Consider the following 22,991-nt stretch of genomic DNA (forward strand, 5'->3'; position numbering starts at 1 on the left):
ATTCACCTGGAGACGGATAGAGGAGTGGTGTCTCGGTTCCTAAAACCAATGGAAATATGTGTTTTCCAATGGTCGTAGGTGACCCCTGTGAAAGGGTCGTTCGACCCCCAAAGGGATTAAGACCCACAGATTGAGAACCGCTGCTCTACAACATTACAAACGTTTCCAACTTAAATGCAGACAAATTCTGACCACGGATTGAAAGTTCCCAGAGGTAAAGAATCAGTCCTGATGCTTCTTCAGCAGCAGCCACTCCAATCGGAAATTAGCACAGAACAGAAGGCAAGACACACTCTGCTACTCGCCTTCCCATCAGAAGGGAACATGTGCCCTGTACCCTTACCGACAGGCGCACAAACAAAACCACACCAATGGCAAATATGAGTTCTACGTTGGGTTCCACTGGATCGCATGTTATGCATAAATAACATCATGGCAGCTCACACCTGGGAGACATAGCAGCTGACAAGATACATGGACCCACCCTGATGCAGCCCTGGAGAAGCCATGCGGAGACCCCTGCCAGCACAGAGATGTTTCCAATGCCACTGGATCCAGAGACTTTCTACCCACTGGTCTGTGATCTTCTACATTCGGCATCATTGCATGTGTCTTGTGAGTCTGAAGAGGACTTTAGAGATTGGTATTGGACATATGGGCTAATATAGGACTTAGGGACTTGATCTGGACTGGGATGTTTTTTCAGTGTTCAATTGCTCTTGTATATAAATCTCTTTCTTATACACACACAACTAAAATCATAGTTCAAAAATAGACCTGGTTAAAAAAAATAGATCTGGTGATCATATAGCCTTACCATACAGAACTCACACAGATATACCAGAACTGTTCACCTATTAGCGGATCTATTCCAACAGATAAAAGGAAGTCCCTGCATAGGCACCGCCCACAGTATATTCCCAAAGTGTTTACAACCTATATAGTATATCTTTCTCCCTCACACGTGCCTGCATGCGTACACACACACACACACACACACACACACACACACACACACAAACACACGTGCGCGAGACTCTCTCTCTTTCTCCCCTGCTTTTTCCCTCTTTACCATCTTTAAACATGCGGACCCCTGAGCGGTTCTTTCCTTGCTTTGAATCAGCTAGGGACATTAGCATGGTTGCAGGGAGCAGGGTGACAAAAGGTCTGTCCAGGGACCAGGAAGAACGACCCACATCAATTTGCACAAAAGCACAGCCACAGTTACCTGGGGACACAAAAGTTGAGAAAAAAATAAAGCTAATCAGGAGATAGGGCATAAGGGAATTGGGTGGGAAAGGGTCCTTCTAGAGCTCACTGGAAGTCCAGAAAGGTCAAACAACATTTGAGTCTCCCTGGGAACCAGTAGCTGAAGTGCCTTGAGACCTCAGTCCACTAAATCATCATATGAAAGATCACTGGGTTCCTCCTCATCAGAAAGCTTCCCCTGTCTCTCCCCATCCTCTGACCTGGCCAGGCAGAACTGAATTCTGTCTCGGCCAAATCTTCCTCATGGGTTCTGACACCCCTCTGGACAGAGCTGGAAGAAATATTCTTTGCAAGTCTTTTATTCTAGAAAATTCTGGGAGCAATGTTCTTAGGCCACAAACTCCCATCTCCTTCAGTAAACCTTTCTGGATTAACTCTGCATAATTCATCCCTCCAGCTTCTTAAACGCTACTTGTCGGCGTTTGCAATCTTGTCTTGTGGCAGGTACGTTGCATGATTCAAATAGTGCCATTCACATGATAATCTCATAGCCCTGGGAGTACTGCAGTGTCACAGATCTGCCCTAAGGTCTGGGGCTCGATCTCCCCGTCATTCCCAGGTAACTGTGGTTTTGTCTATGAAGGCTGCTCAGCTAGACTTCACCAAGACATTGTGGTTGAGGGGATCAGGGTATGTGCACACTATGTCTGTGCCCTCCTTCAGAGGCTCCCGGGAGCTCACTCACCAATATCGATGTAGCCAATGGGCACTGCTCTCTCCAGCTGCAGTTCCACCTTTAGTTGCCCACTTTTATCCTCTGGGCAGCTGAGCCAAGGACCCCTCTGCCTGTCGGGGTTCAGTAGGTTCTCCACAGGATACTTAGGATCCTAAGTCAGAGAGAGGAGGCGAAAATCAGGAACCCAACTGAGCCCAAGGGAAAAGAGGATGTCTATGAATGAGGCACTCCGACTCTCCCAAGCCTCTCCGGGCAGCCAGACAAGACAGAAAAGGCACAGTCCGGAGCCTACAGGATATGAGGGTGAGTAAGAAAAGCCTTCTAACAAATCCTAGACCCCTTCATTAAACAAAGACATTACGGCAGGAAGCCACTGTTCCTCAATGTCAAGGTCCATACACTGAAGGTAGGGCTTCACCTCTCTAGCCCTGGAGTGAGACCACCTGAAAAGGGCAGTGTGGGTGTTCTCAAGGGACCCAAATGCCCATGTTCCTTTTCAATGTTCGTTGAGTTTGGGGAACAAATGGAAGTCTAAAGAGGCAGCAAGACCAGGGCTGTGGGCACATGGGATAAAGCTTGCCAAGGACAGTCTCTAAGGACAGCCCTCGCTACCCTTGTAGAGCGAGCAGGCATTTTGTCTTGATAGAAAACAACAGCAAACGGTCTTTTCCTCATCAGCGCAGTTTTCAGTTTTGAACACTCCCCCCTAATAAGCCCCTCTGCTTGTCCTGTGACTTTAGAGAACATCTATCAAGATGACCCCTATAAAGTCCCCCCAAACCCGGGCCATAACCTTCCGAGCTGCCCTCTCTGCCAGGAGACTCCCACAGAAGCCACTGTTTGGAGGTGTTTTTTAAAAGGCACCTGATGAGACTGACAACTGTATGACAGAGAGAACTTGTCTGCAGATGCCCCTCGATCGCAGAGACGCTTCAATACAAATGGTGTTTTGAATAAACCCACGCAAGTATGAAGTGGATGTTTTCATAGCGTTTCTTTTTTACCTAACTCCACAGGTCATGAGCTAAGTGGTTTATAGACAATATCTCATTTCATCTTCCTAATAGTCTTTATAGGACAGAGCTGAACTCCTCCCACGGGTTTCTGAGGCTCTACGTCTTCATAGGAGCAGACCATAAAGCTTCATCTGATGGTGGGTTTGAACTGCTAACCAGGAGGTCAGCAGTTCAATACTTAAGACACTGTGCCACCAGCACTCCGTAGTCACAGTCATTATTTTTTAATAGATGAAGAAACTCAAGCTTGGAGAGGTTTATTAAGTTACCTAAGTCTATGAGGCTAGATAACCCAGCAGAGCCAGGATTCTACACTAGGACTTAGAACTCAGAATTCTTAACGACCACCACATTATACTCCAAACAAAACAAACAACCCTAACCTCACTGCCATTGTGTAAAGTCCGTCTCACGGTGAGCCTATAAGGCAGAGCACCCCTGGGGGTCTCCAAGACTACAAATCTTCACGGGAGTCGAAAGCCCCATCTTTCTCCCTTGGAGCAGCTAGATGCCTTCCCAGAGAGTTATCCTGTCTGGGAAATAACTCTATAAGGTAAAAGGCAAGCATTTCAATCTTACAGCAGAGATACAGAAATAAAATGATCTGCTCATAGTCAACAATCGTGGGATTGAGAAAGTCTGCGTTCTAACTCAAGGTCAGCTATTTTTGAGTCAAGTGGTCTTGAGGAAAATGTCTTTCCTCTCTGGATGAAACGGTTTCATTTGTAAGTAAAACAAGAGACTAGATTTATGGTTTTCAACATTTTTTTGTTTTAAAGCAACAAGCCCCCTTCCTTTCGATTGAAATCTTACACTGAAGTGTCTATGTACGTGTGGTACATGCATCACCCACACATACAAATAAATGGCTTTAAACAAATAAAAGCAAAGCTCTGGCCGAAGTGACGGGGAGGAAGGGCTAGACACATGCTTCTCCTTCTTACCCTTAACTTCGAGAGGTAGGTTCTACAAGGTCGTTTGAAAACCACTACGTTAGAAGATCTAAAGGTCCACTGGTATTTTATGTGGCTCAGAGTCTAAGACAGAAACCATTAAGGCTAACTATACAGTTAAAGATATGGGTAATTTCCTATTTGTTTCACCTAGAATAGTAATTGCAGTTATTAATTGGGACAGTGTCACTCCTTCCGAGGGTCTTTCTGAAATGAGCGGGTGGGGTTTGGGCTGGCACAATGACCAGGAAGCAATATGGCACTGCTACCCAATGCAGACTCATCCCACCCAAAATGCCACTGGAACTTCCCTGAACGATGTTTGGGTAGCAGGAGGAGAGGAGAGAAGGAGAAAACAGATCAAGCAACAACAGAGAAGAGGACGAGACGTCTCTAAGAATTACCACCCCGGACCAGGCTTCGGAACCAGGGTGGGTCATGGCTCGAGTTGGGACATTACAGAACCTCACGATGGCGTGGGTGTGTTGTCAGGTCAGGTATCACTTTGAGGGCCCTGGCCTGCTCTCAGAGACAAAGCGGCCAAAGTGCCTTTTTAGGAGCTGCAGTGCAGACTCTGGAGCCATAGCTCCATCAGCTCCCTCTAACCTCTGGGTAGGGTCCTGAATGTGCTCCCTTCTTTACCTTTAATGACAGCTGTTTCCCTCATTGGGCTTTGGGCTCCCAGTGAAGAGACATTGTCACATTCGAGGATTTCTTGAAAGTGGAGCCAAGTCTCCTATTCCTTTTAATTCTTTCCAGCTACCGAGAAAAAATATGCTGTTAATATACCTGAGAGGAAAACGACACCACATGGCTGATCTTCACAGGTGCCATGGCAGGCCTGGCAGCTGTCCCAAGTCCAGAGCAAAAATGTGTTCTCCCGAGCTTTCTTCCAGCTCTTGTCACCGCCTTGGCACTGCCTCTATTTTGGTTCCGTCAGCTTCCAGAAGAGAAAGAATGCGCATGTTACTCCTGGGGAAGAGAACACCGGACAAACAAACAGCTCATCAGGGAGGATCCTCTGGTCACAGGAGCTGTTTGCAGCAGTCAGGCTGGCACCGATGATTGACCACTCCTGGCCTGGCCCAAGTGGCGGGTAAGGAGCAGATCTGAAGCAGCCGATGAGACTCCAACAAACACAAGCAAAGGGAATACAGCCACGGGGCAACAGAGCAGCAAGAACAAAATAGCACATTCATATATTAATGTTGGGTTTACAAGTAGGCGAGTTCCTACGGATAAGCACAAGGCATCAATGGTGCTTTAAATCATTCATCTTCCGATCCCTGCAGCTGAGCACGTAGTAAGGGTGCCTGACAAGGATTAACTAAATATGGGATAGAAGCCTCGTTTCCCTTCTTCCCAGAAGATGAATCTTCCTAAATTAACTTTTCCGTGTGCTTCTTGTGGACGTATGGAAATCCCTTGCTAAACCGTAGACACTTAGGCGCCCCGGTGGCAAACTGGGCCGCTAACTACAAAGCCAGCAGCTCGAAACTACCAGCCTGCTCTGTGGAAGAGCGATGAAGATTTACTCCTGTAAAGAGTTACAGTCTTGGAAACACACAGACAGTTCTACTCTGTCCTACAAGGTCACTGTGAGTCAGACTGGATTCGATGGCACTGAGCTTTGGGTTCAAGTCAGCTTGGTTCCTCTTTCTTTTTAAATCATTTTATTCGGGGATTGAACAACTCCTGTCACAATCGATATGTACAGCCATCGTGTCAAGCACATTCGTACATCTATTGCCCTCATCATTCTCACAACATTTGCTTTCTACTTGAGCCCCTGGTATCGGCTCATTTCCCCCTCCCTCCCCATCCCCCTTCTCTCATGTATCGTTGATAATTCATAAATTATTACTTTGTCATGTCTTATACTGTCTGATATCTCCCTGACCCACTTTTCTGTTGTCCATCCCCCAGGGAGGGGGTTATATGTAGATCTTTGTAATCATTTCCCTCTTTCTACCCCACCCTCCCTTCACCCTCCAGGCATCGCCACTCTCACCACCAGTGCTGAAGGGTTCATCGGTCCTGGATTCCATGTTTCCAGTTCTTATCTGTACCACTGTACATCCTTTGGTCTAGCCAGATTTTTAAGATAGAATTGGGATCATGATAGATGGGGGAGAGGGGAAGCACTTAAGAACTAGAGAAAAGTTGTATGTTTCATCGTTGCTACACTGCACCCTGACTGGCTCGTCTCCTCCCTGTGACCCTTCTGTAAGGGGATGTCCAGTTGCCTACAGATGGACTTTGGGTCCCCACTCTGCACTGCCCCTCATTCTCAATGATATGTTTTGTTCTTTGATGCCTCATACCCGATCCCATTGACAGCTCATGATCACAGAGGCTGGCATGCTTTTTCCATGTGCACTTTGTTGCTTCTCAACTAGATGGCGACTTGTTTACCTTCAAGTTTTAACCAGGCACCATCAGCTTTCTTCACATTTGCTTATGCACCTGCTTTGTCTTCAGCGATTGGGTCTCGAAAGTGAGCAGCATGGAATGCCAGTTTAGTAGAACAAAGTGTTCTTGTGTTGAAGGACTACCTGATTGGAGGCCTAATGTCCATACTCTACCTTAATACTAAACCTATAAGTATATGCACATAGATCTATTTCCCCATCATTCTATATAAATATATTTACCTATGTACATGCCTTTATTTAGGCCTCTATAAATGCCCTTTGCCTCCTCGTTCTTTCTTCTATTTCCTTTTACTTTCCTCTTGTCACACTAGCATGTTCAGGCTTCATTTGGGTTTCAGTAATTTCTCTCGGTTACATTGCCCTTTATCAATCCCTACCAGGCCTCTTACACTCTCCTTACCACTGATTTTGGATCACTTGTTGTTTCCTTGTTCCTGGGCTGGTTCACACCACTTCCTTTCCCTCAATTCCCCCTCTCCTAAGTGGTCCCTCCAGACTGTTTATCCAGCCTATCTTATCTAGATAGAACCACAGAGATAATAATATGCACAAAAACATGACAGAGCAAAACAAAGCAACAAAAGAAAACAACAACAAAAACCAATGACACAAAAAGAAAAGCCTGTAGATAGTTCAAGGTCTGTTTGTTGACCTTTAGGAGTGTTTTCTGGTGGAGTCTGATGGCCCCAGTCTATTTTTGGTACTCCCTCGGGACTTCCTCGTTCTGCACCCTTTGCTGTTCTGTAGCACATCCTGTGTTTGCCTCGGTGTGGTGGGGTCAGATCGGGCGCCAAACCCATACTGTTTCTCCAGTGTTGTCCCCTGTAGGGCTATGGGACAGTGAGAGATGTCATGTCTCATAGTGGGGCTGGCCATGTGGTCCTCTCTGTGCACTGGCTGCTCTGAGCAGGGCTATTGTCTCAAGGCTTGGTGGGCCAGGATGTGCTCCACTCTGTCTTCCTCCCCCTTCATTTGTTCCCATGTACTCTGATCAGACATGTCCCTCTCCCTGAGCTGTAGCTTCAGTGCTGTCCTCTGAAGTAGATTCTTCTGGGGGGAGGGGCAGCTCTCCACATAGTTGGGGCTGGGGCTGGCCAGCTTGGTTTCTTAAAGCATTTACCGTGTAGATTTCTACATTTTCTGCCTCATGCCTTACTATTTTTGTCATCAGTGGATGTGTCATCCAGAACTACCGAAGTTTTGCTCATTTAATTTTAAAAGTTCATATGGATACCTGTATTTTGTCTGTTAAACTTTTAAAGGCAAACATTAAACCCATTCAGAAGCACACTTATTAGTAAACCTAACAAAGTCATGTATGCGTGACCTCGTTCTAACAACCCCTTGGGCAGGTGTTTGAAGAGTTGTCTGAACGCTTTTAAGTGGGATATTTCACCATATACTTACTCCGTGTTCATGGGTGTTGCCCGCCTGGCCCTTGACGAGATGACCCCTGATCTATGCTTCGCCACAATGGCCATCTTGCCTGTCTCCTTCCCCACAGTGTGTTCGCCACACGGCCAAGAACTCTACCTAAAGGTTATTCTTCACAGGGCTCCAGAGACAGAAGAATTAGAATGAGCCCTGAGTCACTTCTGTAAACATCTAGATCAAGTAGGGCTGATGGTTCTTTCTACTCTCATAAATAGTCTTGGAAATCCACAAAGGGCTGCTGAGTCAGCACTGACTCGCTGGCAGCGAGTTTGGTTTGGTTTCTCCATAGGAACTTCCTGAACTTCCAAGAAATTTCCAGGGGCGATCACTGCTGACATCAGAAAGACCTTGGCTGAAAGTAGAAGATACCAGAAATAGGTTGACTTGCGTCTTATCGACTACGCAAAGGCATTTAGCTGTGTGGGTCATAACAAACGGGCTGACATCATGAAGAATGGGTCAGCAGTTTGAAGCCATCTGTGGCGCTGTGGGAGACAGGCTTTCTACTCCCACAAGGAGTTACTCTCAGAAACTCACAGGGGAGGCTTTGCCCTGTCCGATGGGGTCACTATGAGTCAGCAACGACTCGCTGGTAGTGAGTTTGAATGAATAAAATAGAAAATGTACATTTTCTATGATGCAATGATTCTACTTCTAGATAAATCCTCTAGGGCAGTGGTTCTCAACCTTCCGAATGCTGCAACCCTTTCATACAGTTCCTCATGTTGTGGTGACCCCCAACCATAACATTATTTTTGTTGCTACTTCATAACTGTAATTTTGCTACTGTTATAAATCAGGCAACCCCTGTGAAAGTCGTTCCGCCCCCAAAGGGGTCATGACCCACAGGTTGAAAACCTCTGCTCTAGAACAACACTGCAACGCTGTCCAACAGAAATATAATGTGGACTACACATATGTAATTGCTAATTTCCTGATACCAAGGACTTAAATAGAAACAATGTTTAGAAAATGATGATGATGGCAACATATGTACAGATATACTTGATACAATTGATGTATGGTATGTTTTTTTTAAAAAAATTTATTTATTTATTTATTTTTTGTATGGTATGTTTTAAGAGCTGGAAGAGCCCCCAATAAAATGATTTTTAAAAAAGTTGTTAGTGAGATATTTGCCATTACATTTACATTCCTTTGAAAGTAGGAATCCTTTGGAGTCCGTTACACGTTCAGCACATCTCCATATTATCCCGCTACCTTTCCACAGTGCAGTACCCAAAAAGCCCAGCTCAAGAGAGTTCAGTGTGCACCAAAAGACAAGTACAGTTTCTGACAACAAAAAACCAAACCAACCCAAGCACCTCCATAGAATGCTAATGTCCACCCATTGAAAAATGGATAATGAAATATCATATATATCCTCAATGGGAGTGCTATGTAACAGTTAAGAGATCAGTTTTAAATATATTTAAATATGGAAGGATCTCAAAAATACGGAATGAAAACTAAACAATAAAAAAGCATTTATGTTCATTAAATGCCACAATGAAACACTACTACATATTGTTTATAGAGGTATATATACAAATTAAAAAAGCACACTGTATGGATTCATAGCTGATTCATAACAATGGTTGCTTTGGGGAAGGGTAATTGGTCTAGGAGTAGTTAACGTTCATGTTTTATATTCTTAAGAGAATGAGGAAATAATAGATTATAATGTCAGCAGGCAACGTGGGGTGACTCACATATAACTCACTACCATCAAGTCGATTCCAGTTCATAGTGACCCACTTGGACTGACTAGAACGGCCCCTGGGGTTTCCGAGGAGTTTTTTTTTTTTCTTCTTCTTTTTTTTCCTTTTCCGAGGAGTTTAAATCTCTACAGCAGAGAGACTCATCTTCCTCCCGCAAAGCTGCTGGGTTCCAACCGCTGGCCTTGTGTAGTTAGCAGCTCAATGCTTAACTCATTACACCACCAGAGCTTCACAGGACTGGCATATTCTATGCTAATTTTGATATTCTATGTGTTCAAGTGTCACATAATGAAACTGATAGTTACTTTAACTGAAAAAGATGCCTGTAGATACTGTAAATCTCATCCTATAGCTTCCTGTTAATCTCAAAATAAAGCTGACTGGCATTCTAGGGACTCCTGTCAGTCCAGGGGTGTAAATATAACAGGGTGCTGGAAATCAGAAGCAGCCTGGGTGGCGTAGTGGTTAAGCGTTGGGCTAACTGCAAGGTCAGCAGTTCGAAACCACCAGCTACTCCCGTAAAGAGCTCCAGTCTTGAAAACCCACAGGAGAAGTTCTACCCTGTGCTACAGGGGCGCTGTGGGTCAGCAGTGACTCAATGGCCATGAGTTTGGGGATAGTGCACAGGCGTTTAGACAAAGCCCACATGGAAAAAGCACACCAGCCTGTGTTGAAGGGATAAGGTATAAGGTACCATCAGAAGAAAAAAATCTTAACATAGTGAATGAAGGGGGAAGAGCAGAGTGGAGACCCAAAGCCCATTTGTCAGCCACTGGAGATCCCCTCACAGAGGGGTCTAGGGGAGGAGATGAGTCAGTCAGGGTGCGATGTAGCACCGATGAAGAATACAGCTTTCCTCTAATTCCTAAATGCTTCCCCCCACCCCCCACCACTATCACGATCCGAATTCTACCTTGCAAGCCTGGATAGAGCAGAGGAGGTACACTAGTGCAGATAGGAGCTGGAGGCACAGGGAATCCAGGGCGGATGATCCCTTCAGGACCAGGGGTGTGAGGGGCGATACTGGGAGGGTAGAGGGAGAGTGGGTTGGAAAGAGGGAACCGATTACAAGGATCTACATGTGACCTCCTCCCTGGGGGATGGACAACAGAAAAGTGGGTGAAGGGAGACGTGGGACAGGGCAAGATATGACAAAATAATAATTTATAAATTATCAAGGGCTCATGCGGGAGGGGGTTGCGGGAGGGAGGGTAAAAAAGAGGACCTGATGCAAAGGGCTTAAGTGGAGAGCAAATGCTTTGGGAATGAGGGCAATGAATGTACAGATGTGCTTTACACAATTGATGTATGTATATGCATGGACTGTGATAAGAGTTGTATGAGCCCCTAATAAAACGTTAAAAAAAAAAAGGTGTTAAGACTGGAAGCTGTGGGCGAAAGATTTAGGGTAGGAAAGTACCGAGACGGGTGGGGTGGAAGCCCAGGTTGAGGATGCCGCGCGGCGACCTCCACGGCTCCCCGAGCCTGGCGGTTCGGCTCACCTTTTGCACGATCGCCTCTTCCTTGTTAGCTACTCCCCTCTCAAGCAACCAGCAGCCAGTCCCAACGCCCCCTCGCCCGGAACAATGAACCTCCAGGAGTCGCAGCAGCTACAGATCGAGGTGCACAAGCTAATTCTCCCGCCTATTTCTGCTCCTCTGACCTCCGCCTTCTGACCCTGAGTGTCCTCTTCCGCCTCCCAAAACTCGAGAACGTGTTCCGAAACCTCAAGAAGCTATTCCTTAAAAGCTGCTGCTTTGATGGCAGCTTTTAAAGCAGGCCCTATAGCCAGGAAAGAACATTCGTGTGTGTTTATTATGTACTTCAAATCACTACCCGTTTAAGAGAGAGGAATTTAAACTTCCGGGTCAGATTCCATGCTTTCTGGGAAATGTAGTCCTTAACTTCCACGCTCCACTCGTTGGAGGCCTGTGTGAGGGAGTGTCGCGAAAGTTGTCTGTTTAGGGATCCTCCCTTTTGGGCATTTAAAGGGGAAACTGGAGAAATATTTGAATGGAAAATAATACAATCTAAATTACATATTTTCCAAAATACTTCCCCTTCTGAAAGCTAGAAGAGCATGGGAACAGGCCCTCCTCGGCCCTGAAGTGACTAGCAAGCAGATGGTTTCTTCCTAGTCCCTTACAGGGCTCCGTCAGTCTTGATGCCCCGCCCCCTCCGCCGGAGCGCGCGCCGTCGATTGGCTGGAGTAGTTAAGCGGCGGAAGCAGCTGGCTCTCACGTAGACTTAGGGGAGGGGGCGAGCCGTCAAGATGGCGGCAGTGGTGGAGGTGGAGGTTGGAGGAGCTGCTGCTGGCGAACGGGAGCTGGATGAGGTAAGGAAAGTAGAGAGACTAGTCGAGGAGGGACTCAGCCTGAAACTGAAGGACGGGGAGCCGGGGTGTTAGCAGAGAGGACCCGAGGAGGGACGGGGCCTTGACAGAGAAGCAGCTGACACTGTTGGATGCGGCGAGAGGGAAATTAGAGAGACCCCAGACGCGGGAACCTCGGGGACGGTCTTAGGACTAGGAAGATGTGCACTAACCTCAACAAGGATGGAGATACCCGCAAGGGTGGGAGCGTTATATTTGGAGATTATTAGCTGAGGCTGAGGTAGCTGAAGAATTGGAGGGACGGGGAGTTCTGGCTTTTTCCCTGGGAGAGGGCGCTCGGGTTTAGTGAGGGTGGCCAAGGGCGTGGAAAGGGAGCGTTCTAATCTAGTAGCATAGCCTTGCATTCTTTTTCTGTAGGAATTCCTAGATGACTTAACCTAACTAATATTCTGGTGTTTTTTTGTAATGCATGTTGAAAGTTCTAGTGAATGAATGAAGGAACCAATAGATGAATGAATGCATACTGAAATGCATCTACGCCCTCATTTAACAAACATTAAGTATCAACTTTGTGCCTGGGCTACATGTTAGGAATGCACCCAGTTTTGTATTTTACAAGCCGTAGTCTGCTGGTGTGAGATAGGCAAGGCAATTAATAACTGCCCAAGATGGCAGTGAGAAGACGGGACTAATTGGTGTAGCCAGGGAAGATTTTCTATTTGTCCCCTTCTCTGCGACTCTTGTGAGCTTTTGGAGGGTACATGTCCCCCCCTCCCTAGCTAATAGGCATTCCGTGACTGGACTACTGAATTAGAAGTGCCCATGAAGGAATCAAGGGGGAAGGAGACATGGAGTTAGAAGGAAATGAAGAAACAGCATTGAGAAGCAGAGACTTGGTGAGACAGGAAAGGGACACGGTTCGGGGGTCTAAAGTTAGGGACGCAGTGTTTCGTTCTGTTGTACATAGGGTGATTATGATTTGGTCTGAGTAGCCCAAAGGTTAGTGGTTGCTGGGGCTGTGTTGGAATGAAGGATTGAAGTTGACTCAGAGAAAGAGAGTAAAAAGATTGTTAAGCCAAGACTTGCTTCGCTATTGGAGAAGCTGGTTTACCTGATTTGGATCATTAAGGGAGGTACTGAGGCTGAGGAACTGAGAGGGGGTTAGAGCAGAGTCACAAAGACGTTTTTGTTGTATGCAAGAAATGTTTTGGGCCCTGCCCACTTTCCCCACCACTTACAGAGAGGTGCTTGTATACTGATTGGTTGGTGGCGTTATTAAAGCAATGACTTTCAAGCCCTTTCTAGTTGAGTCTGTGTGATTAGAATTGGCTGTGGTTGAATGAGATACATTTGAATGGATCTTGAAAAGGGTAAGCACTATTTTATTCAAGTTTTGTGTGATTTGTTAGTTACGGACTCCTTTTTTTTATTTCTTCTTTTGAGCGAACCTGATTATACATATGCCAGGGTTCAGTGAGACAAAGAGCAAACGTTTTGCCAGAGGAGAAAAATCTTGGAATTTTGCTGTAAGTCACATTTGCTTCTTAGCATTGCTTCTCTCAAGAAGGATTGAAGAGCTTCTAGCATTATAATATACTCTGCAGCGTCAGGTCTATAGGTCCTCTTTGTTTTTAACCCCTACCGTTAACAAACTCATGGAGAAAGAATATAATTTGTGGTCTGGAAATTGAATATAGTCCAGCCCTTTCCATTTCTAAGTGTGTTTAAGAAAGCGAATCTAAAGCAGGGACCAACATCCCTTTTTAAAAGCTCCAAAGAGAACAGGAGTCAGGTGTGGCAGACTTCAGTGAGCGAGTGAGTGAATTTCTGTCTCAGCTTCTAGCAGCCTTAACTATGGAAAGGTGATGTCCATCATTGAACATGTAATTATGCTAACAGGTCGAGAAAGATGAGGCAGTCTGCACCCATAATGATTTACAACCCTATGTAGGGTTGGTGTGCCTTAGAATCTACTCCATGATAGTAGGTTTGGGTTACTGTGTGTCACAGTGGAGGCGCAGTGGTTAAGTACTCAGCTGCCAATAGGAAAGGTTGGTGCTTTGAACCCCCTAGTCCCTCCTAAGGGGAAAGATAACAGCTGTCAGCTTCTGTAAAAATTACAGCCTTGGAAGCCCTTATGGGGCAGGTCTACTCTTTCGCGTAGGATCTGTGTGAGTCAGAATAGACTCCACAGAAATGGACCCAGGGCACTTGGAGCCTTGGTGGTGTAGTGATTAAGTGGTGCGCTGTTCATGGAAAGATGATTGGTTCCAGCTGAGTTTTATGAGAGGGAGTTTTATGGGAGTTCTCCGCTGTCTTAGAGGGTTGCAGTGAGTTGGCATCAACTCCAAGACTACAATCACTGTGTGTCATACACTGGAGGTTTAAAGATGAGTGACACAGGATCTTTACCAAGTAGCAGTCTAGTGGAGCGACATATACACAATCCATTACAAGACCAGATAATTACAAGGGCAGTGGGGCAGCAGAGAAGCACCTGAGTTAGCCACGGGGAGCTGGTGAAATGATGATAGAGATGGGTTTAAGCTGAAAACACAGGTTGGGTGTACAAAAATGGCCAAAATTTGCATATGCCAGCAGACTTGCAGGCCTCTTCTGCCTGGCACATACGGTAGATTCTGCTGTAGAGCTAGAATATAAAAAGTTGGTGGGTAGCCTGGCTAAAGTGAAGTTGGTGCTTTTTTCCTCCTCCTTTGGAAAGAATGTACACATTGTGGGTTAACTTCTTTGGAATGTTGTCTCTGTATTTTCCTGTATCAGATTCCGTTAGCATGATGTATAAAATAGTAGGCATCAGTTCGTTCAGTTTCCTTCCTAGTTTTCTCTCCTTTTGTCTGGCTTCAGTATTACTTTCCCTGTAAGTTGAGAGATACTTTGGGCTTTGCTAATTGATTTTCTCATAGAAGCGAGGGCGTAGAAAATGAGCTCTCCTTAGAAAGTACCACTGTTCACAGAGCCCTCACCATAAAGCTGCCCAGACTCAAAACTCCTTTCCTCTATTATCCCACTATTTTGCCCAGAAAATCTGAGTTAGACACTATAAATGAGACCGAGGCTAGAGAGGCTAGGCAACTTTGCTAGGAATCCTCCATTTGGGAGTGGGGAGGTGCAGATTTCAACTTGGGACTGGCTAACCTTAAAGCCTTTGCTATACTGAGTGCCTTGGCTTCATTTCTTACTCTGTTGTTTGGGCTGTAACTCACTGCCACTGAGTTGATTCTAACTCATAGTAACCCCTAGGATGTAAAGTTTCAGAGAATGTAAATCCTTATGGCAGCAGACAGAGCCTCTTTCTCCCATGGAATGACTCATGAGTTTGAACCACTAACCTTGCAGTTAGCTACTGCAGCCTCACAGTTAGCAGCCTAACGTATGTTGTGGGTAAGAATTTAAAATGGAATAGCCCTAATTAAAAAATCTAACGAATGTACAAATGTGTTTTACACTATTGATGTTTGTATGGATTGTTAAAAGAGTTGTATGACATGGGAGGGGAAGAGGGGGCGGGGAAAGGAAGTGGTGTTAACAAACCCAGGGATCAGGGAACAACAGGTGATCCAAATCGGTGGTGAGGAGGGTATAGGAAGCCTGGTAAGGCGTTATCAAGGGTAATGTAAATGAGAAGAATTACTGAAACCCAAATGAAGACTGAGCATGATAGTGGGACAAGAGGAAAGTCAAAGAAAATAGAGGAAAGAACTAGGAGGCAAAGGGCATTTATAGAGCTCTAAATACAGGCATGTACATATGTAAATATATTTATATATGAGGATAGGGAAATTGATCTATGTGCATATATGTATAGGTTTAGTATGAAGGTAGCAGAAGGACATTGGGCCTCCACTCAAGTAAGAATGCAAGAATACTCAATGCAAGAATACTTTGTTATATTAAACTGGCATTCCATGTTGCTCACCTTCCTGACACAATCACTGAAGACAAAGCGGGTGAATAAGCAAATGTGGTGAAGAAAGCTGATGGTGCCGGTTATCAAAGATAGAGGGTCTGGGATCTTAAAGGCTTGAAGGTAAACAAGTGACCATCTAGCTGAGAAGCAACAAAGCCCACATGGAAGAAGCACACCAGCCTGTGTATCACAAGGTGCTGAAGGGATCAGTTATCAGGCATCAAATAACAAAAAATCATATTACTGTGAATGAGGGGGAGTGCAGAGTGGAAACCTAAAGCCCATCTGTAGGCAACTGGACATCCCCTTACGGAAGGGTTGCAGGGAGGAGATGAACTACTCAGGGTGTAGTATAGCACCATTGAAACATACAACTTTACTCTAGTTCTTTAATGCTTCCTCCCCCCCACTGTCATGATCCCAATTCTACCTTACAAATCTGGCTAGACCACAGGATGTGCACTGGTTCAGATAGGAACTGGAAACACAGGGAATCCAGCGCAGATGAGCCCTTCAGGACCAGTGGTGAGAGTGGTGATAACCTGGAGGGTGGAGGGAAGGTGGGGTGGAAAGGGGGAACGGATTACAGGGATCTATATATAACCTCTTCCCTGGGGGATGAACAGCAGGAAAAGTGGGTGAAGGGAGACGTTAGACTGTGTAAGATATGACAAAATAATAATTTATAAATTATCAAAGGTTCATGAGGTTGTGGGGAACAGGGAGGGAGGGGGAAAATGAGCTGATGCCAGGGGCTTAAAGTGGAGAGCAAATATTTTGAGAATGATGTGGACAATGAATGTACAAATGTGCTTTACACAATATATGTATGGATTGTGATGAGTTGTATGAGCCCCCAATAAAATGATTTTTTAAAATCTAATGAAAAATTTGGTGTCTTATGATTAAAAAGATGGAGTCCTGTCTTTGCTCGGTCAATTGTGTGAGCATTTCCAGTTTCTGATTGAGGAAGCAACGTTCAGGTACTCAGGGCTTTGCAGCTCTTAAGAGGCATTGCTAAGATTTAAAACCAGGTCTGTAAATTTGAGAGTATTTGTCTCCCTTCCGTCAAGTAGCCAAGCTGCAGACTCATTTTTGCCAACATGAACCACACTGCTCTCTACGTAGCAAACGTCCCAGTTCCAAAGCTTGAAATATTTCATTCTTCAGAGGTTAAAAGTGGCATTAACCAAAGGAATATGGGTTTTTCTGATAACCCAATTCTTAAGTCTGTGGTGACTAGGGAGATGAAAGACAGAACTAACCAGGACAGACCAGGTATTGTACAGATGGTAAGGCATGGCTGGTTACATTCAATTAGCTTGGAAAAGTTAGTAGACTAAAACCTTAACTACCAACATGGAGACTAGATGCAGACCTACTTCTAGGGCCAGTGAGTTTGTCCTTGAAAGGATGGCTGGACACTTCTGAGCAGGAAAATAGGCATCTCTCTGATGTAGAAGTAGAAAACTGGCTTGACATGTAACATAGAAAAAACGTCAACCCCCCTGCATGCACTGGGACCTTCTGAATTGTTTACTCCTAGAGCCTGCTCACCTGCCAAAATGATGTGTACTCATGCAGATCTGGGAGGAGTGCCTCGCTCATGCCAAAACTTAAAGCAGGCTGCCACTGACATATTAATTGCTTTAAGCAAGTAAATACCTCTCCTAGGTCTTGTTTTACTTTTGTTAAAAGAGAAGATTGAACTAGATGGATGGTTTTTGCATCTTTATTTATGAAACCCTTTATTCAAACAAGTCTCACTCTGAAGCCTTGTGATTCTTGGAGGGTCTCAGCAGAACCCCGAGGGCTCTCAGACCACACTTTGAAAATCCAAGTGCTCAATGATGGATGACCCTGCTTTACATTCTTCAGCTCTGCAGCATTTCCCCTTTCCTAGCTTTCCCAAGCATCATTATACTTGGTCTTTTGTCTGTCTTCCCCACTGGACTCTAAAGCGTCTTGAGAGGAGAGTCCAATGTATTTTGTTCATTGTTATATTCCCTCCACTTTACAATATCTGGCCTATAGTAAGCATCTTATAAGTATGTGGAGGCTTCAAAAAGTTTATGGGAAGAATATCCATTATGGACTAGAGATGGGAAAGACCTGTCACCATGTCATCGAGCTCCCTCTCGACTGAATGATTAAAATTGGCCCAGTTTTTAATTATTTTCTGCTTTGTCTTCAATGGAGGTTTTTCTTTGTTTCATTCTGTCGTTTTTTGGGCCCGTTGGTATTCTGTCTGTATTTTGTATGTTTTTCTGTATATGACGTCTGAGTTAGGTAAGCCTGTAGAGACAACGGCTGGATTAATAGATTCAAAGGGACATGGCAGGGAGGCTGCTGGGAAATGGGGAGCTGACAACGAGTACAAGGAAGAAGAAATGTCCTGGAATTTATATTGGTGATGGTTGCACAAGTCTTCTTCCCCGCCGCCCCCCCCCCCCAGTGTGTGTATTTTTTTATTTAGGGTTTGTGTGTGTGTGTGTGTGTCTGTCTGTGTATTTAAAACATTAGGGGCTCATACAACTCTCATTGCAATCCATACATACATCAATTGTGTAAAGCACATCTGTACATTCATTGCCCTCATCATTCTCAAAACATTTACTCTCCACTTAAGTCTTTGCATCAGGTCCTCTTTTCTCCCCTCCCTCCCCGCTCACCCCTCCCTAATAAGCCCTTGATAATTTATAAATTATTATTTTGTCATATCTTGCCCTGTCCAACGTCTCCCTTAACCCACTTTTCTGTTGTCCATCCCCCAGGGAGGAGGTCACATGTAGATCCTTGTAATCGGTTCCCTCTTAACCCACTCTCCCTCTGCCCTCCCAGTATTGCCACTCACACCCCTGGTCCTGAAGGTATCATCTGCCCTGGATTCCCTGTGCCTCCAGCTCCTATCTGCACCAGTGTACATCTTCTGGTCTATCCAGATTTGCAAGGTAGAATTCGGATCATGATAGTGGTGGGGGGTTGGGGGGAAGCATTTAGGAACTAGAAGAAAGCTGTATTCTTCATCGGTGCTACGTCGCACCCTGACTGACTCATCTCCTCCCCTAGACCCCTCTGTGAGGGGATCTCCAGTGGCCAACAAATGGGCTTTGGGTCTTCACTCTGCACTTCCCCCTTCATTCACTATGGTAAGATTTTTTTGTTCTGATGATGCCTTATACCTGATCCCTTTGACACCTCGGGATCGCACAGGCTGGTGTGCTTCTTCCATGTGAGCTTTGTTGCTTCTGAGCTAGATGGCCGATTGTTTACCTTCAAGCTTTTAAAACCACAGACGCTATCTCTTTTGATAGCCGGGCATCATCAGCTTTCTTCGCCACATTTACTTATTCACCTGCTTTGTCTTCAACAGTTGTGTTGGGAGGGTGAGCATCATAGAATGCCAATGTAATAGAACAAAGTATTCTTGCATTGAGGGAGTACTTGAGTAGAGGCCCAATGTCCTTCTACCACCTTAATACTAAACCTATAAATATAGGCACATAGATCTATTTCCCCATCCTCATATATATAGTTGCATATGTACATGTCTTTGTCTAGACCTCTATAAATACCTTTTGCCTCCCAGCTCTTTCCTCTATTTCCCTTGACTTTCCTCCTGTCCCACTATCATGCTCCGTCCCCACCTGGGTTTCAGCAATTCCTCTTCTTTACATTACCCTTGATCATGCCCTACCAGGACTGCCACACCCACCTCACCACCAATTTGGATCATTTGTTGTTCCCTTGTCCCTGGGTTTGTTAACACCACTTCCTTACCCCCCCATCTCTCCCTATCTCAATTCCCCCCAGAACTGTCGGTCCCGTTGTTTGCCTCCATATTTGCCTCCAGCTTGTTCATCCAGCCTATCTTATTTAGAAAGACCTGCGGAGATAATAACATGCACAAAGACAAGACAGCAAAACCAAGCAACAGTATACAACAAAACAACAACAAACCACTGACAACAAAACAAAACACAACAAGAAAGAAAAGCTTGTAGTTAGTTCAAGGATCGTTTGTTGTCCTTTAGGAGTGTTTTCCAGTCCATTCTGTTGGGGTACCATGCCCTGGCCCCAAATTCCACCTTCAGCATTCCCTTGGGACTTTGCCGCTCCATTCCCTTGCTGTTCCGCTTCACTCCCCCAGTGCTTTGCCTCGGTGTGGCGGGATCAGGTTGGGCGCAATTCCCACATTGTGTCTCTGGTGCTGTCCCATGTAGGACCATGGGTCAGTGAGGGACGTCATGTCTTATAGTGTGGCTGGCCATGTGGTCCTCTCTGTGGACTGGCTGCTCTAATTGGGGTCATCGTCCTCAGGGCCTGGTGGGCCAGGATGTGCTCCACTTTCTCCTACTCCCCCTTCATCTGTTCCCGTGTGCTCTGATGAGATATGTCCCTCTCCTGGAGCTGCAGATTCAATGCCGTCCTTTGAAATAAATTCTTCTGAGGGGAGGGGCAGGCGTCCACTTAGTATTTAGTACTGGGGCCAGCCCCCGAGACCTCTCCACTGGTTCCCTACCTCACACCGTAATGTTGCATTCATACCTTGGGGCACTGGGTTGAAGTCTGGTCCCTCTTTCCCTGTGGAGATATAAACAATACCCTCCCCTTGGGTGGGTTAGCATCCCGTGTCCTTGCTACCCATTTCTTCCTTATTTTCACCTTTTTTTCCCTTTCCCTACCTCTTCCCAAGTTGTCTGCCATGTACATCCCTGCATTTGATCTGGTCCCTGCTGTACTACACAGTCCTCACCCCAAGAATGTTTGTATACAGTACCTTTTTCCATATGACCCTTTTGCATTTTTTTTAATGCTTACCTCAGTGGGCTCATGTTGTACTTGTCCTTTTGTGCCTGACTTACTTCGTTTAGCATGATTTCCTCCAGTTCTTCCCATGTCGCTATGTGCCTCATACGTTCATCACTGCTTTTTAGCGATGAGTAATACTCCATTGTATGTATATACCACAGTTTTTTAATCCAATCGTCAGTTGATGGAAATATGGGTCGTTTCCAACTCCTTGCAATTGTGAACTGTGCCGAAATGAACATTGGAGCACAGATGTCTGACCTTGGTTTGTGTCTTGCCTCTTCTGGGTATATGCTCAGTAGGGGGATTGCTGGGTCATATGGTAACTCGATTTCCATCTGTTTTAGATATCACTAGATCAATTTCCATAGTGATTGTACATACTTACGAGTTCACCAGCAGTGGATGAGAGTTCCTGTCTCCCCACAGCCTCTCCAACACTGAGTGCTTTCTGATTTTTTGAATTGGGCTACCTTTGAGGGTGTTAGGTGGTACCTCATTGTCTTAATTTGCATTTCTCTTATGGCTAAAGATCGGGAACATTTTCTCATATGTTTGTTGACCATTTGGATTTCTGCCCCTGTGAAACTTCTGTTCAAGTCCTTTGCCTACCTCAAGTGGGCAATTACCGTATATACTCGTGTATAAGCCGAGTTTTTCAGCACAAAAAATGTGCTGAAAAACTGGGGTTTGGCTTATACATGGGTCATTGGTACCCCAGCGAGGTTTAAAATCTCACTGGGGACACCCCCCCCTCCCGAGGTAATGGGAAATTTCTCTGCTGTTCATTCAAAGCCCTGCTGACACTTCAGGACTTTGAATGTTTGTTAACTCACATCTAATCAATCAGAGCCGTCCTATGACATGGACAGTTTCAATTCGCAGAAGCACCCATAGTGATTCACTTACGCAGGCCTCTGAACTGGTAAGGAAGTGTCTGTAGCTGTGCTCTGTCCCTCCCCTCTGGTCTCTGTGTTAATTCACATCCTGCATCTACCGCCCACACGGATTCCCCCCCCCCCATCCCCCCGCCTACCGGCTAACGTGTGTGTGTGAAATTACCATGAAAGTTCTTTTTCAAAGTCTTGTTTTTTTATCCTATTAGAAATGGATACTCTTGAACCAAAACAAAAACGCTGGTCATATGAGGCTGGTTTAAAATGAAGGTTGTGCCAAGAGCAGAAGAGAGCAATAACAGTATTGCAAGTAGGGAATTCTGTGTTGATGAAAAGCAAGTGAGTGGTGGGAAATGAAGGCTGACTTGGAACAGATTCCAAAAGCTAAAAAAGCTCTTCGTGGTTTAACGTCTTTTTATGGGCTCTAGAGAGTGAATTGCATAAATGGGTTATGGAGTGTCATCAAAATGGTTACTGCGTAACATGCATGGGAATCCGCATATGTACTCTACAAATGGCTAAGGATGACAAATATAAAGTACCAGGCATTGAAAAATTTGCTGCATCAGCAGGATGGTGTATCCGCTTTTTGAATAGGTTTGGCCTACTATGTTTGAGACAAAGAACAAAGATTTACCAGAAATTGCCACAAGACCTTGAAGAAAACATTGTCATTCCAGCCACTTATTATAAAACAAAGAAGGATTTATAATTATGACCTGGCAGATATTGGGAATATGGATGAAACTGCCATGACTTTTGATCTTCCAAGCAACAGAACTGTGGCAAGTTTAGGAGAAAAAATAATTTTTCTCAAAACCACAGGAAATGAAAAAAAAAAAACACTTTACAGTTCTGTCATGTTTGGCTAACAGAACTAAGCTGAGTCCTGTCATTTTTATAAGAAAGACCTTGCCTAAAAGGATCAATTTCCCACCAAGAATTACTGTGCATGCACATGTTAAAGGCTGGATGGATGAAGAAGGAACAAAAAAATGGCTGAAAGGAATTTGGAACCGACAACCAGGAGCAGCCTTAAATAAAAAGCTATTGTTACTTGTTTGGGATATGTTCAGATCCCACCTATCGGATGACATAAAAAAATTGGCAAAATCTAGTAAAGTTACTTTAGACGTTATTCCAGGTGGGCTTACATCTGTACTGCAGCCTCTGGATGTATCTTTGAATAAGCCTTTTAAAGACTGTGAGGGAAGGATATGGCATGAATGGATGTCATCTGGTCAAGCCTGACTAACAAAAGGAGGAAATCTCATGAAGCCTGACAGAGTTAATAGCAAAGTGGGCTCGAGATGCATGGGAAGACATCCCAGAAGACATGGTGTGACGTGCCTTCCAGAAATGTAGTATTGGTAATGCCATGGATGGCAGTGAAGACTGCGCTTTGTATGAAAATGACAGCAGTGATGGTGATGACGGCCATCTCAGTGAGGACAGCATCTATGATGACCTCACACCAGCTGAAGCTCTGCACTGGGATACGGACGATGATGATGAGGAA

General features: G+C 45.1%; 2 protein-coding genes across 5 annotated transcripts in view; one reads left to right on the forward strand and one right to left on the reverse strand.

The window, feature by feature from the left end:
- XNDC1N (XRCC1 N-terminal domain containing 1, N-terminal like) overlaps positions 1 to 11,328 on the reverse strand; it is a 22,497-nt gene extending 11,169 nt beyond the window's left edge. Inside the window, exons 1-4 of one of the 3 annotated variants that reach the window (XM_075546193.1) lie at positions 11,007 to 11,328; positions 4,704 to 4,854; positions 1,955 to 2,096; positions 1,073 to 1,228 (exon numbers count right to left, since the gene is read on the reverse strand). In XM_075546193.1, coding sequence (XP_075402308.1) covers positions 1,073 to 1,228; positions 1,955 to 2,096; positions 4,704 to 4,748 — 343 coding nt within the window. In that variant the 5' untranslated portion in view covers positions 4,749 to 4,854; positions 11,007 to 11,328. Of the gene's footprint in view, positions 1 to 1,072; positions 1,229 to 1,954; positions 2,097 to 4,703; positions 4,887 to 11,006 lie in introns of all 3 variants that reach the window. The other 2 variants (XM_075546192.1, XM_075546194.1) reach the window with 2 other exon arrangements.
- A 377-nt stretch (positions 11,329 to 11,705) lies between these two features.
- RNF121 (ring finger protein 121) overlaps positions 11,706 to 22,991 on the forward strand; it is a 78,544-nt gene continuing 67,258 nt past the window's right edge. The window contains exon 1 of one of the 2 annotated variants that reach the window (XM_075546205.1): positions 11,706 to 11,839. In XM_075546205.1, coding sequence (XP_075402320.1) covers positions 11,777 to 11,839 — 63 coding nt within the window. In that variant the 5' untranslated portion in view covers positions 11,706 to 11,776. The remainder of the gene's footprint in view (positions 11,840 to 22,991) is intronic. The other variant, XM_075546203.1, reaches the window with a different exon arrangement.

This window comes from Tenrec ecaudatus, chromosome 4 (genome assembly GCF_050624435.1).
Source record: "Tenrec ecaudatus isolate mTenEca1 chromosome 4, mTenEca1.hap1, whole genome shotgun sequence".
Lineage (NCBI taxonomy): Eukaryota > Metazoa > Chordata > Mammalia > Afrosoricida > Tenrecidae > Tenrec > Tenrec ecaudatus.